Source organism: Mobula hypostoma, chromosome 4, assembly GCF_963921235.1.
Source record: "Mobula hypostoma chromosome 4, sMobHyp1.1, whole genome shotgun sequence".
Classification (NCBI taxonomy): Eukaryota; Metazoa; Chordata; class Chondrichthyes; order Myliobatiformes; family Myliobatidae; genus Mobula; species Mobula hypostoma.
This window is the reverse complement of record NC_086100.1, coordinates 109,585,787-109,600,118: the sequence shown is the minus strand read 5'-3', so window position 1 is coordinate 109,600,118 and position 14,332 is coordinate 109,585,787. Positions and strand designations below refer to the sequence as shown.

General features: G+C 42.7%; 1 protein-coding gene across 1 annotated transcript in view; it reads left to right on the top strand.

Annotated features, from left to right (window-relative positions):
* Positions 1–1,088: 1,088 nt before the first annotated feature.
* Positions 1,089–14,332, top strand: part of htra3b (HtrA serine peptidase 3b) — a 36,802-nt gene continuing 23,558 nt past the window's right edge. Inside the window, exons 1-5 of the mRNA XM_063046346.1 lie at positions 1,089–1,479; positions 1,656–2,138; positions 7,832–7,931; positions 11,659–11,884; positions 13,440–13,634. Coding sequence (XP_062902416.1) covers positions 1,691–2,138; positions 7,832–7,931; positions 11,659–11,884; positions 13,440–13,634 — 969 coding nt within the window. The 5' untranslated portion in view covers positions 1,089–1,479; positions 1,656–1,690. The remainder of the gene's footprint in view (positions 1,480–1,655; positions 2,139–7,831; positions 7,932–11,658; positions 11,885–13,439; positions 13,635–14,332) is intronic.

Sequence of the window (14,332 nt, the reverse complement as noted above, 5' to 3'; positions counted from 1 at the left end):
AGTAGAAGTAAATGCAAGTTGTAAGAATTTCTTTGGTAATTCTTGGGAAGACCCTCAAGTTGTTTAATGATGCTAAAATACAAGTTGTTGTAACATATTTGCATGGAAAATCAAAAATTTTGGTGCTTATATTGTATTCTGGGATATCTAGAACTGATTTCTTTTATTAATTTTCTTTAAAGACCCGGGAGATACGGTAAATAATGCATTACTCCATGTGCAGTTTAAAGGAGCTTTGGTAGTTGTCCGTCGTGTCCAACAATGACAGAACCTCTGTGGGAGAATTTTTAAAGTGGGGAAGTCACTCTCTTTGCCCAGAAGTCCAAGTCCAGTGGTACAAACAAGCATCACAAACTGGGGTCTTCCTTGGTTGCAGCAGATGACCATGATGTCTTCTGTGCCTTGTTGTGCTCTTCGCCCTCCGCAGAGCGCTGCAGAACCACCTTCCTGGCCATTGGATGGTACCGTAGATCTCTTCCGCCCAGTCCACCAGAGCTGACTTTGCGTGCTGGGACAGGCATTTCCCTAACTCACCAGGGTAAGAGGCCATCGGCTGCCCTCTCCTGGTTTAGGCCACCTGGTGAAGCAGTGTACCGGGGTGTGGCTGCGGTCACATGCAAACAGCTACCTGGAGCCACAGGTGAGGACTGTGTCCGGGTGGGGGGGCGGGGGGGAAACCAAAGGTGAGAGGGCTGCCCCAGAATGGATACGAAAAGCCCCTTCACCAGAGGTGGCACCCCTTCCTGTTCACCCCACACAACCTAAAAGCAGTAATAAACTGCATATAATAATTTCACTCAGTTACATGTGTAATCCAGATATACTTGCTGCCTAACTTTGGCATTCACTTTCCAAGTTGTTTTGCTCAGTGAACCAGTTTGTATACTAAAATAAGTACAACCAGTATATCAGATTTCAGAATGGAGAATGAACCTCATTATTTTTGCCCACTTTTTAAAGTTATATATAATTGTCTTTTGTGTATAAACCTTCCCGAAATTGGTCAAGTCTTTAAATGAAAGTTGCATATAAGAGTTGAGAAGTTGGTTTGAGAAGTACTTACATATCAGAATTATGCGGATAAATAAAGAGCATGTTCAAGATTATAGATTAGATACAAATACTGTATTTGGTATGAGTGTGTTATTGTAGGTTGGGTCAGTCCAGCTGCTGGGATCTGGAATAACGCTCCAATTTCATAAACATTGGCTAAAACTTGGTGAGTCAGCCGGAAATCCCATCAAGGCTTCTTTATTACTACTTGCTTTCAAGGCTTGTACATCATTTTCAGCAGCGGCTCGGAGGCTGATTCCACCCTCGGATAACCGCTTTTTACTTCTGGGGGAGATTAACATTTTACAATTAGAAAAGTTTCTAATGCTTCGAGTTTTCGTTCCGTGTAATTGTTTTGGGTGCAGCGGTTTGACGTCCTTTGTTTACTCGTGCAAATTTTAAATACTGTACTTCTAAAACGCTCAGGTTTTAAACTTTTTTTTCAGTCTTTTGCATTATCTTCACTTTGTAACAACCATTCTTATACTGTATTTTTTAAAGCGTAGTTTGTAATTCGTCGTTTTATCTCAGAAGAATCAATGAAAATATACTTTTGTGAAGTATCTTTTCAGGTCAGTCTCCTGTTTTTGTTTTTGTTTCAGCTCTCCCAGCGCACGCAGTAAAGTTTGCTGCTACAATGGCCAGCTACCTTTGGCCTCTGCTGCTGGCCACCTGCTTGCTCCCGTCCAGCTGCAGGGTCGCCCCCGAACCCGTGCACTTCCCGGACACGGACCAGCCCGCGTGCCCGCAGCGCTGCGACGTGTCCACGTGCCCGAGCCCCAGCTGTTTCCATGGTTACGTGCACGACGCCTGCCGCTGCTGCCTGGTGTGCGCCGCCGCCGAGGGACAAGTCTGCGGGAGCGCGCGCGATGTGGCTTGCGGCGACGGTATGGAGTGCAAACCGCTTTTCGGCAAGCGGGCGGCGAAGGGTCCGGGCGTGTGCCGGTGCAAGTTCAACTACAGAGTGTGCGGCAGCGACGGCAAAACCTACGATAACGTATGCAGACTCAAGTCAGCCAGCAGGAGAGCCATGCAGCTACGGCTGCAGGCGATAGTGCAGGTTAAGAAAGGCGAATGTGAACCAGGTGAGCTCTGCTTTTATATCCCGCAGCCACTGGCTCTGTTAAAGCACCGCTTCCTACCTCCAGCAAATTTTTAAAAAGTTCTTAACAGATATCATTTATTAATGTATTATAATCTTTCAATATCAAATCATTGCATGTAAATAATAAACGGTTCACAATTTATAACGCCCAGAATAAACCTATGCAAACTTTCATACAAATTTAGGGATGGTTCAAAGCTCATGAAATACCTGTCACTTATTCTGAAGCACTGATCAGTTAATCAAAACTACAGCTTGAATTTCCTATGTATTTACTATAATTGGTTAATTTGAAAATAGTATAGGGTATGGTTTATCTAGTGGACATTTTTAACAAATGAAAGATGTTAAATTTGCATTAAATGTTTTTGTTCACTGCTATATATTAGATTTGCTGCCAGTTTCCTATAAATACTAAATACATATTGAAACTCTCCATATTTGAGATCCTTTTATTGTTAGGTTCTGTCAGTTTAATGATATTTCCTCATTTGCTACTTGATTGAAATGCAGCTGTTTACTACATTAAAGTGCATCATTGTTGTAATACCAGATGTTGTAAGTAGTTTATAACGTCTTCAGCAGGAATGCCAAAGTGGGAATGTAATTGGCACAGCAAAATGTTCTCGCTCTCTACAGTGCGATTCCGTAATTCCTAAAACAGTTGTGCCTAAATGGATTTATTATGGAATTCTGAAGGAACTTTATACTGATTGCAAGAAGTCACCGTGGGTTATTATTTTTTGCTGAATGTAATCCATTGTTGTGTGAGGAAGGTTTGCTCATAGGTAGTTATTATTGGAGTAAGGTTGCTTCCTGTTTCTTTCAGGGCCAAGATAATGCTAAGAAAGGATTTCTTCAGTGAGAGAAAATTGATGCATTTTCCCACCGACTTTGACACTTAGCATTAAAATATTGGAATTCCTTGCTCTCACAGTGATAGAGGCATATTAGTACACTAAAACTCTTGCTTCTGATTAATGAAAAATATTAAACTCCCATCAATTTACCAAAAACTTTACATCTACCACCAGACAGGTAAATAAGTAGCCAGCTGTAATTCATACACACAAATTGCTGGAGGAGCTCAGCAGGTTAGGTGGCGTCTTTCGGGGGGGAAATAAACAGTCAAAGTTTTGGGCTGAGACCTGTTATCGGGACTGGAAAGGAAGGGGGCAGAAACCAGAATGAGAAGGTGGAAGGAGGGGTTGAAGTGGGAGGTGATAGATGAGACCAGGTGAAGGTTGGTGGAGGGTGGGAGAGAGGGGGATATGATCCAAGAAGCTGGGAGGTGATAGGTTCAATGGTTAAAGGGCTGCTGAATAAGATGCAATCTGAAAGGATAGGACAATGGACCAAAGGGAGGTGATGGGCAGGTCATGAAGGCAAGGGAGGGGAAGAGAAGAGGTGAGAGGCCCCCAGAATGGGGGAAAAGAAAAAGTGGAAGTGGGAGAAGAGGGGAATGGTGACTGGAACTTGGGAAGGTCAACCTTTCTGCCATGAGTTTATTAATAAATGATTGAATTTCACAATGAAAGTGGAGGTGGATTCACCATGAAGGCAAAATCCAATACTTGAAAGGTGTAATTTAGCTTGTTGCCTTGAAGGCTGTGAATGGAACAGAATTTCAGAAGCAGAATAGCATGCAGCTGTTGTTGTAATATGCACTTAGCAGACAGACAAAGAATGATTATCTACCCCAGGATAAGTTGTGTTTTGACGATTATCCGTAGAGGTTGCAGAATGCTCTTCGGAAGGTAGATCATCTTACAAACTTGGAATTGTGTTATATTGGTGTTTCAGTGAAGCTGCATTTTTAGGAGAGAGCTCATTCAAGTGGTGTTCCCAGGTGGTATAATGTCTCCGCTACATGTGAAGAACTGTATATAAGGCAGCAACTGGAATGTTATAGCTGATGTTCAGACCTTTGATAAAGAGTGGGTTTTTATTTCCAGTCACCATTCCTGGTCCCTCTCCTGGAAGTACAAGCATGCTCATAACAGTGAATTGATTTGATTTGGCTTTTATAGTCCACTTCTTTGGCAAGAATTCCCCACCCCACTTGAGGACTTCTCCAGTCTCCAACCTTCCTCCTCCTCTTGGACACCCCACACCAGATCTTTTTGTCTCGACTTGCCAATGAGACATTAACCTTCGGCACTTCTCCGCCCTGGTTGAAACTTACCCCCTCTAGATGCTCTGCCCCCCTACTCTCTCTGCACCGATACCAACCTTACCATCAAACCCACAAATGTGGCGGACTGACCTCTACCTTGTTGAGGCCAGGGGGCAGCTCTCAGACACCTCCTCTTCCTTGCCCCTTGAAAAGGACTTCACTCTGGACCGCCAGGCCACTGTCACTTACCTCATCAAATCTGGAGATCTCCCATCCACTGCCACCAAACTCATAACTCCCTTATCCACAATATTCCTTGCTAGCTCCTACCCAAAATCAGTAAACCTGATTGTCTATGTAGACCTATCGTCTCTGCTGGCTCCTGCTCCTCTGAACTCATGTCTTCATAACTTGACTCCATTCTACCCCCCCTTGAATCAGTCCCTTCCCAGCTACATACATTCGTGGTGCCTCACATGCTCTCGATCTCTTTTAACAACCTTCAATTCCCTGGCTCTGCCTTTCACTGTGGATGTCCAGTCCCTTTGCTATTTTATCCCCCACCAAGAAGGGCTTAAAGCTATCTGCTTCTTTCTCAACAAAAGACCCAACCAGTTCCCCAGCACCACCCTCCTCCATCTGGCAGAACTGGTCCTCACCCTCATCAATTTCTTCAGCTCCTCCCACTTTCTCCTGACTCACGGGGTAGCCACGGGCACCCCTAAGGGCCCCAGCTATGCCTGCCTTTTCATTGGCTAGGTAGAACAGCCCATTTGCCAAGCCTTTCCTGGTTATGCTCCTCAACTCTTCCTCCACTACATCGATGACTGCATTGGTGCTGCTTCATACACCCATGCTGAGCTCATCAATTTCATCAATTTTGCCTCCAGCTTCCACCCTGTCCTTAAATACACCAGTCCATTTCTGACACCTCCCTTTCCTGTCTAGATCTCTTTGGTCTCCATCTCTGGAGACAAACTGTCGATTGACATCTTTCATAAACCGACTTATTCTCATGGTTATCTTGTCACCCTGTCTCCTGTAAAAATGCTATTCCATTTTCTCAGTTCCTTCACCTCTGCTGCATCAGTTCCCAGGATGAGGCTTTCTTTTCCAGGGTATCAGAGATGTCTTCTTTCTTCAGATAAAAGGGTTTCCCTTCTCCCAGCATTGATTCTGCCCTCACCTGCATCTCCTCCGGATGTCAGCGCTCACCCTATCTTCCCACCGCCTTAGCAGAGTTCCTCTTGTCCTCACCTACCACCCCGAGAGCCTCTGCATCAAACACATCATTCTCCACAATTTCCGCCACCTTCGATGGGATCCTACCATCAAACACATCTTTACTTCTTCCACTCTCCGCTTTTTTTCTATAGATTGCTCCATCGTTGATTCCCTTGTCCATTCGTCCCTCCCCACTAATCTCCCTCCCAGTACTTATCCCTGCACATGGGAGAAATGCCACACCTGCCTATTTATCTACTCCCTCAGCTCCAATCAGGGCCCCAAACAGTCCTTCCAGGCGGGGCAACACTTCACCTGCGAATCCGTTGGGGTCGACTATTCTATCAGGTGCTCCTGATGTGGTCTCCTCTACATTGATAACACCCAACATAAACTGGGGACAGTTTTGTTGAGCACCTCTGCTCTATCCATCAAAGTGTTATTTCCCAGTGGCCTAATTCGTATCCCCATTCCCGTTTTGATCTGTGGTCCATGGCCCTCTCTTGTGCCACGACGAGGACACTCTCCGGGAGGAGGATCAACACCTTGTGTTCCATCCAGCCTCCATTCTGATGGCATGAATATTGATTTCTCCTTCTGTTAGTCTTTTTCCTTTTTTTTCTTTCGCCTGCCCCTTCCCTCAGCTTCTACTCCCCACTCTGCCTCTTATCTCTTATCCATACCTTCCTATTGCCTCTCCCTGCTGCCACTCCTTCTTCTTTTCTCCCATAGTCCACTCTTGTCTCCTATCAGACTTTTTTTCTCCAGCCCTTTACCTTTCCTACCAGCTGCCACATCTGTCACCTTCCAGCCTGTCCTCTTCCCCCCCGCCCCCAAACCTTATTTGGGCATCTTTCCCCTTCCTCTCCAGTCCTGATGATGGGCCTCGGCCCAATATGTCAACAATTCATTCATTTCCATAGATGCTGCCTGACCTGCTGAGTTCCTCCTGCATTTTGTGTGTGTTGCTCTGGATTTCCAGCATCTGCAGAATCTCCTGTGTCCCTGATGTATTGTCCAGCTTTTCTGCTCCAGTGAGGTGCATTCATATTTCCAATCAAGACTAAAGAGGCAGTTTTCGATGTTAAGCTCCAAAATATCCACTGCACCCTTTCCTTTATTCCAAATATTTTCCTGTAGTGGAGAGTGACTAGAGCCAAACTCGGAATGTTCACTTGGCCACTAAAAGTAACTGGGTGAAACTCCAGGATGCAAGTTCAATATTTCCAGGAGTACTCAGTCCTGACCATCTGCATTGCATGAGTGATCCTTTGTCAGTCTGAACAGTACTGGGAAATTGATCCTTTAATTATCTGTGATTAGCTGTTCTTTTACCCTCCCATTTGAATTCCAAACCAGATACAGTATTTAGTAGCACTTGAAGGTTACACTGAGCTATTATCTCAGAAAAATAAATTGTGATATTTCAGATCCAAACCACCCAGTGGAAAGAAAGCATAGTTTCTAAATGTTGTCACTCTTGAGAACTACCAATTTACTCTCATCTTTTAGTTGTGTATGTACCCTTTTGGCAAATGATCTTCCCTGATGGACTATACAGCATACCGCTGCATCACAGAGGGTTTGCGGTCCTTGAAAATTGTCTGTATTGTAATTTTCCGTGATGCAAATATTTACAAAATTTTATGTTTTTTACTTTGTGTTTAAACATTGTAAGAGTAGACTGTCAGTCTGTATTTCAAATTTTTTTGGTAGTGATTTAGATTTCTTTAAGGCTGAATTTCTCTTGTATGAACTGCAGTAATGCAAGGGATTACTTACCGCCTGTTACAGCACTGGTGTTTAGGGCAGCAATGAAGGTCCCCCATCTCTGGCGGTGATCAGGGCTTCCGTCATCCCATCAGTAGCTTTCTCTTAGTTTTCACTATTGTCGGCCATTCAAATCCCAGGTGGAGTCTCAGAAATACCGTCACACTCAGATCGAGAAGGAATCTTCATTGCTGTTTCCATAACAATTTTGTTTTACCAGTCAGCGTTGTTAGCCCTGAACCGAACCCCTGAACCTGGAGGACTGGTGGTCTGTCCTTTACCCTTTGACCTGCCTGGCATGGGTGACCCTACCAAAAGCCAAAGCATAAAGCCCTGACTCCAGCCAGCATCGCTCTCTGGGTCATTGAGGCCCAGGATCCTCCAAACTACGACAAGGCTGTGGTCCTCCTGGAGGACTGCAGTGGGTACATTCCCAGAAAAGTGTCATCTTAGCATATAGACAGTAGCTCCTCTTGCTACTTAAATGGGTGTGTCTGACTTTAGATGTCAGGATTATTGCGAATTTCAGAAATAATATCCAACATTTCTTCTGATTAGTATAGATCATTCACATCCAAACAGTCCAAGATATAAATTCAATTTTATCGCGGATGTTGTGGAAAAGATCGCACCTGCAGTTGTTCACATTGAACTAGTTTTAAGGTAAGCATCATGAGAATAAAGTGCTTTGAAACTGGCATATGAAGGTATGATAGAGGAACAATGGCAGTAATTTCTGGGAGTAATTCAGAATACACAGGATCATTTCATCCCAGAGAAGCATTCTAAAGCGAGGATGATGTCGTTGTGGCTGATAAGAGAGGTCAAGGACAGTACAAAAACAAAAAAGAAGCATGCAATATTGCAAAAACTAGAGGGAAGCTAGCGGGTTGGGAAGCATTTAAAAGCCATGAGAAAGCAACTAAAAGACACTAAGGGAAGTAAAGATAAAGTATGAAGGTAAGCTGGCCAATAGTATGAGATACCAAGAGTTTTCTCAGATATATAAAGTTAAAGGGAGGCAAGGGTGAACATCAGATCACTGGAATTGGACGCTGAAGAGGTAGTAATGGGGAACAAAGGAATGGCATAGGAACCGAATAAGTATTTTGTGTCAGTGTTCAGTGTGGAAGACACCAGCTGTACACCAGAAATTCCGGTGGTGGTGGGGGGCGGGGGGGGAGCGCAGAAGTGAGTGTAGTCACTATTATTAAGAAGAACGTGCTTGGGAAGTTGAAAGGTCTGAAGGTAGATCAGTCCCCTGTACCAGATGGACTACACCCCAGGGTTCTGAAAGAGGTAGCTGAAGAGATTGTGAAGGCATTAGTAGTGGTCTTTCAAGAATCATTACTCAAGAATGGATCCAGAGGACTGGAGAATGTGAATGTCACTCCATCCTTTAAGCAGGGAGGGAGGTAAAAGACAAGGAATTATAGGCCAATTAGCCTGACTTCAGTAATTGGTTAGATGTTAGAGTCCATTATTGAAGATGAATTTTCAAGGTACTTTGAGGCACAAAATAAAGTAGGCTGAAGTCAGCATAGTTTCCTTAAGGGGAAATCTTTCCTGATAAATCTGTTGGAATTATTTCAGGAAATAACAGGTAGGACGGATAAAGGTGCATCAGTGGATTTTGTTTACTAGGATTCTCAGAAGGCCTTTGACAAGGTTGCTAAAGGAGGAAGGGACCCTGAGCATTACATGAAAGGTACCAGTGTGGATAGAAGATTGGCTGATTAGCAGGAGGCAAAGAGTGGAACTAAAGCGGGCCTTTTGGCTGATGGTGACCAATGTTGTTCCATGGAGTCGGTGTTGGGTCCACTACTTTTCACACTTTATGTTAACGATCTGAATGATGGAGCTGATGGTATTGCAGCCAAGTTTGCAGATGATAAAAAAAAAGTGGAGGGTCAAGTAACACTGGGGAAATAGAGTCTGCAGATCAACCTGGACAACTTGAGAGAATGGGCAATGAAGTGACAAATGGAATACACCTTGGGAAATGTAAGGTCATAGACTTTGCTCGATGAAATAAAGGTATAATCTACTTTCTAAATGGGGAGGGAATTCAGAAATCACAGGTACAAATCAAGGACTTGATAAGAATTTATAAACCATTGGCCAAACATTTGGAGTATGGTGAGCATTTTTGGACCTTGTATATTTTTGGACCCTGTATATAGAAGAATGTGTTGGAGAGGGTCCAGAGATGGTTGACCAGAATGATCCCAGACACGAAAGGATTAATGTATGAGGAGCGTTTGATAGCTCTGGGCCTGTGTTCACTGGAGTTTAGAAGAATGAGGGGGGAATCTCATTGGACCATACTGAACAGTGAATGAATTGAAGGTGGAGAGGATGTTTCCAGTAGTGGGAGTTCCTATGACCAGAGGGTGCAGCCTCTAAATACTTCTATTAGAACAGAGATGAGGAGGAATTTATTTAGCCAGATGTTGGTAAATTCATTAATGCTTTTAACTGTGGAGACCAAGTCTTTGGATCTACTTAAAGCAGAGGTGAAGCTTACGGGGAGAAGGGAGGAACCAAGTTGCTGTCTGTAAAGAGTTTGCGTGTTCTCCCAGTGACCGCACAGGTTTCCTCCAGTTACTCTGGTTTCCTCTCACCGTTCCAAAGACTTGTGGGTTAGTAGGTTAGTTGGTCAGATGGGTTTAATAGGTTGGTGTGGACTCGCTGGACTAGAAGGCCCTGTTACTGTGCTGTCCCTGTAAATGATAAATACATCATAGAATGCTGTTGAGATGGAACGATCAAATGACAGAGCAGACTTGATGGGCAAAATAGCCTGATTTTGGTCCCATGTTTTATGCTCTTACCCAAGGCACAGTGTACTTGATTAAATTCATTAATACATTTTTTCTCCTGGGACATGAGAATACCTTGAAAGAGCGACGTTCTGTTCTGTTTCCATTTCCAGGTGCCCAAAGGAGGGGGTTGATAGATAAATGTTAAACATTATAACCTAATCAACCTTTTGGATAGCCTTCTAAGTTATGTTAGTGCATTGTTCATGAATATAATCTGAGTTTTAGTATGAAGTGGACTTGAATTCAGCACCACTAATTATTACTCCTATTAGCATTTATTCCACTTATTGTAATGTCTTCCCATTTTCCCAGCTTTTCCAGTTGTCAGCTCTCTAGAAATTGAAATGTCTCTCCCCATGCACATCAGCGGGAGCTCATGGTGATCCAATTAAAGCTTCTTACAAATGCCCAAATATGGGAAATAAAGTCATACACTCAGTGGCCACTTTATTAGGTACACCTACCTGTACACCTCATTAATGCAAATATCTAACCAGCAACTTGACACATAAAAGCACGTGGACATGGTCGAGAGGTTCAGTTGTTTTTCAGACCAAAGTCAGAATGAGGGAGACATGTAATCTAAGTGGCTGTGACTGTACTAGATGGAGTGGCTTGAGTATTTTAGAAACAGCTGGTCGCTTGAGTTCCTCATGCATACTAGTTTCTAGTGTTTACAGAGAATTGTGCAAAAAGCAAAAAAAAACATTCAGAGATTTGTAGTTCTGTAGATGAAGAACGCCTTGTTAATGAGAGAGGTCAGAGGAGAATGGCCAGACTGGTTCAAGCTTGACAGGAAGGTGACAGTAACTCATGTAACCACGTGTTACAACAGTGGTGAGCAGAAGAGCATCTCTGAAAGCACGATGCATTCAACCTTGAAGTGGATGGGCCACGGCAGCAGAAGACCATGAACATACACTCAGTGGCCACTTTATTAGGTGTATATGAGGTCCACGTGCTTCACTGAACAGAACATTACAGGAAAAGACTTTTCTTCATTTGCTTCACCGTTGCAAAAAATTCAGATAAAGCTATATCTGGTTTGTGCAAGGGTTGGAGACTAGCAAATTTTGGGTGGAAGCAGAGAGGCTGGGCAGTAGGCTACAGATCAGGAATTGCAGAAGGAGTCATTGCGCAGGGGTTGTTTGCAAGAGGTTTGAACGATGAGGTCATAAAAACACTTTCTAAGGATAAAAATGTTGAAATGCTCCTTGTTGATTCATTCTTTCCACTGAGTTCCTTATTGTCCAAAAAACTATCAATTTCAACACATATACTCAGAAAATGTACAGAATTCCAAGTATTCCTGGTATATTTTTTACTTTGTGGCGGAATAAGTGACAATTACAGTTGAATCAAATGTGAAATTTGAAGAAATACGTTATTTCTTGTCAAAATCTAGTACTTTTCTCGCACTTTGATGATGTTTAACACATTAAGATGTTAGCAAGCATGCAGATTTAGTGAAGTTTGAATGTTGGCAACATAAAAAGTTCATTGCTTTCTCGAAAAAATGTAAAGAAAAAGTCCTGACGCTGTTTCAATTTTCCTCATTTGTTTAGGCATCCTTTGCTAAGACGAAGCATCCCACTGTCGAGTGGCTCTGGCTTTATAATATCAGATAGTGGGCTGATTGTGACCAATGCCCATGTAGTAGTATCCAAAAACAATGCATTATCAGGTCAGCAACTGCTGAAGGTCCAGGTACACAATGGAAAAGTCTACGAGGCAACAATAAAAGATCTTGACACAAAGTCAGATATAGCAACAATAAAGATTAATCCTAAGGTGAGTAAACCTTTTAATTGGAAAATAAGTTTTATATTAGTACTTTTATTCTTAATTATCACTAGAGAGAGAGAATTTTTTTTCTGCCTGGAGGGCTGGATCAGAATCCATACCTGTAATACCTGCGTGAAGCTAACTGTGGAAATGCAAATCAGAGAAGTGAATCATGTGAGATATCTCCCAAGGCAAACTTCGCCCTCAGTATTTAAACTAGACATCTAAGCTAAAATAAATAAATTAAATTTAAGAAAGTAGTTGCTAACCCAATCTCATCTCAAGACATAACAATTAGAGAATCACAATTACAGATTCTGGTTAAAGCCTAAGGGGAATGCACTTTCCAACAATGCATATCAGGCACAGTTGATCCACGTTTTCACGGGCTGACACCAGTTGTGTGTTCATTGGGTCTCTAGTGGAGAAGTGCCAGCTGCATTGAAAGTGATAACTTGGGTTTTTTTAGTGCTTAAAATTTATAGCAAAGTGTATCTGATCTTCTCAAGTCTTAACAAGCGTCTCACTTATCAGATCATAGGAACAGGTCATGAGTAAGCAGAATGTACTTCATTTCTTATCTCCTCCGAGGTTTCTGTCAATTGCCCTTTTCTTCCATATAGACAGTAGCAGGACCCATGTAGCTGCATGTCAGAAGGGTGCTTTTTGCTGACAGTATTTGTGCTGCAGCTTCCATCTCTCACTTTAAAGACAATCAGCTGTCTTTAAGGTGATGCGACCATATGCTGTGTGCACTTTGTGCTGAGAACTGTGCCAGAATGTGAAGAAGTTATCCTTAATTTGTCCACAAGGTGTTGTGTTGCATATTCACACCCTACCCAGACAATTTCCACTATGCCAGAACTATTACTCCTATAAATTATATGGAAGTAATATTGTTGTTCTAGCTGCATGGAGAAATCAGTAATTTTATAAGAAATAGTCCTGAAAATGAAGATAGACTTTTGAATGATGTTTTTTGTAACCAAATTGCTGAACTCAATTCCTGTTTTACAATCAGAATCCATCAAAAGGCTTTGATTGTAAATGGTAGTTACTTAAGAGTAAGATGCAGCAAAAGATGTAAACAAACAGATGGTTTTGGATTTTCCCAAATGGGCTGAACTTGGGTCTATCAAAGTCAAACCCAAGAAACTTCAGAAATTGGGAAGATCAATTTTAATGTTAATATTTACCATTTAGACCATAGGAAATAAGATGTTATTTGTTAAAATAACATACTTGTATATCAGTATATATAAATAGCTGTTAGCATGACACTATTACATTGGGGCATTGGAGCTCAATCCCAGCATCCTTTCTAAGGAGTCTCTGTACATCCTTCCCGTGGAATACATGGGTTTTCTCCGGGTCCTCTGGTTTCATCCCACAGTCCAAACACATACCAGGTTGGTTCATTAGTCATTGTAAATCGTCCCATGATTAGGTTAGGATTAATCAGGGTCATTGGGGGTTGCTGGGTGGTGTGGCTTGAAAAGGCAGAAAGGTCTATTCTGCACCATATCTCTAAATAAAAAAATAAATGTATGATATTTTGCAGAGAAAACTACCCGTGCTGCCACTGGGTCGCTCAGTTGACCTCCGACCAGGAGAATTTGTAGTCGCAATTGGAAGTCCTTTTGCTTTGCAAAATACAGTAACAACAGGAATTGTCAGCAGTGCTCAGAGAGATGGGAAGGAACTGGGTCTAAGAGACTCAGACATGGACTACATCCAAACCGATGCTATAATCAATGTAAGCACAATACTTCAGGGTACTTTCATAGCATGATGAATACAGCCTGTGACATTCAGCTTACAACATTTGTGGTGGTGCAAGTGCAGATTTAGTTCATTAATAATATCTGCTCCCTGAGCTATTGTCAGTAAGAGCAGCTGCATTTGCCAATGTGAATGGACTGGATTAGGGAGCATGCCTTATGAGAGTAGATTGAGTGAACTCGGCCTTTTATCCTTGGAGCGACGGAGGATGAGAGGTGACCTGATAGAGGTGTATCAGATGATGAGAGGCATTGATCGTGTGGATAATCAGAGGCTTTTTCCCAGGGCTGAAATGGCTAGCACGAGAGAGCACAGTTTTAAGGTGCTTGGAAGTAGGTACAGAGGAGATGTCAGGGGTAAGTTTTTTTACGCAGAGAGTGGTGAGTGCGTGGAATGGGCTACCGGCGGCGGTGGTGGAGGTGGATACAATAGGGTCTTTAAGAGACTCCTGGATAGATACATGGAGCTTAGAAAAATAGAGGGCTATAGGTAACCCTAGATAATTTCTAAAGTAAGGACACGTTCGGCATAGCTTTGTGGGCCGAAGAGCCTGTATTGTGCTGTAGGTTTCTATGTGAAATCAACCATATCAAAAAGAAATTAGATGCAGGGAATCAAAAAGAGACATTGAGAAGTGTAGCTTACCTAGCACTGCCTTTTAGGATTCTCTGT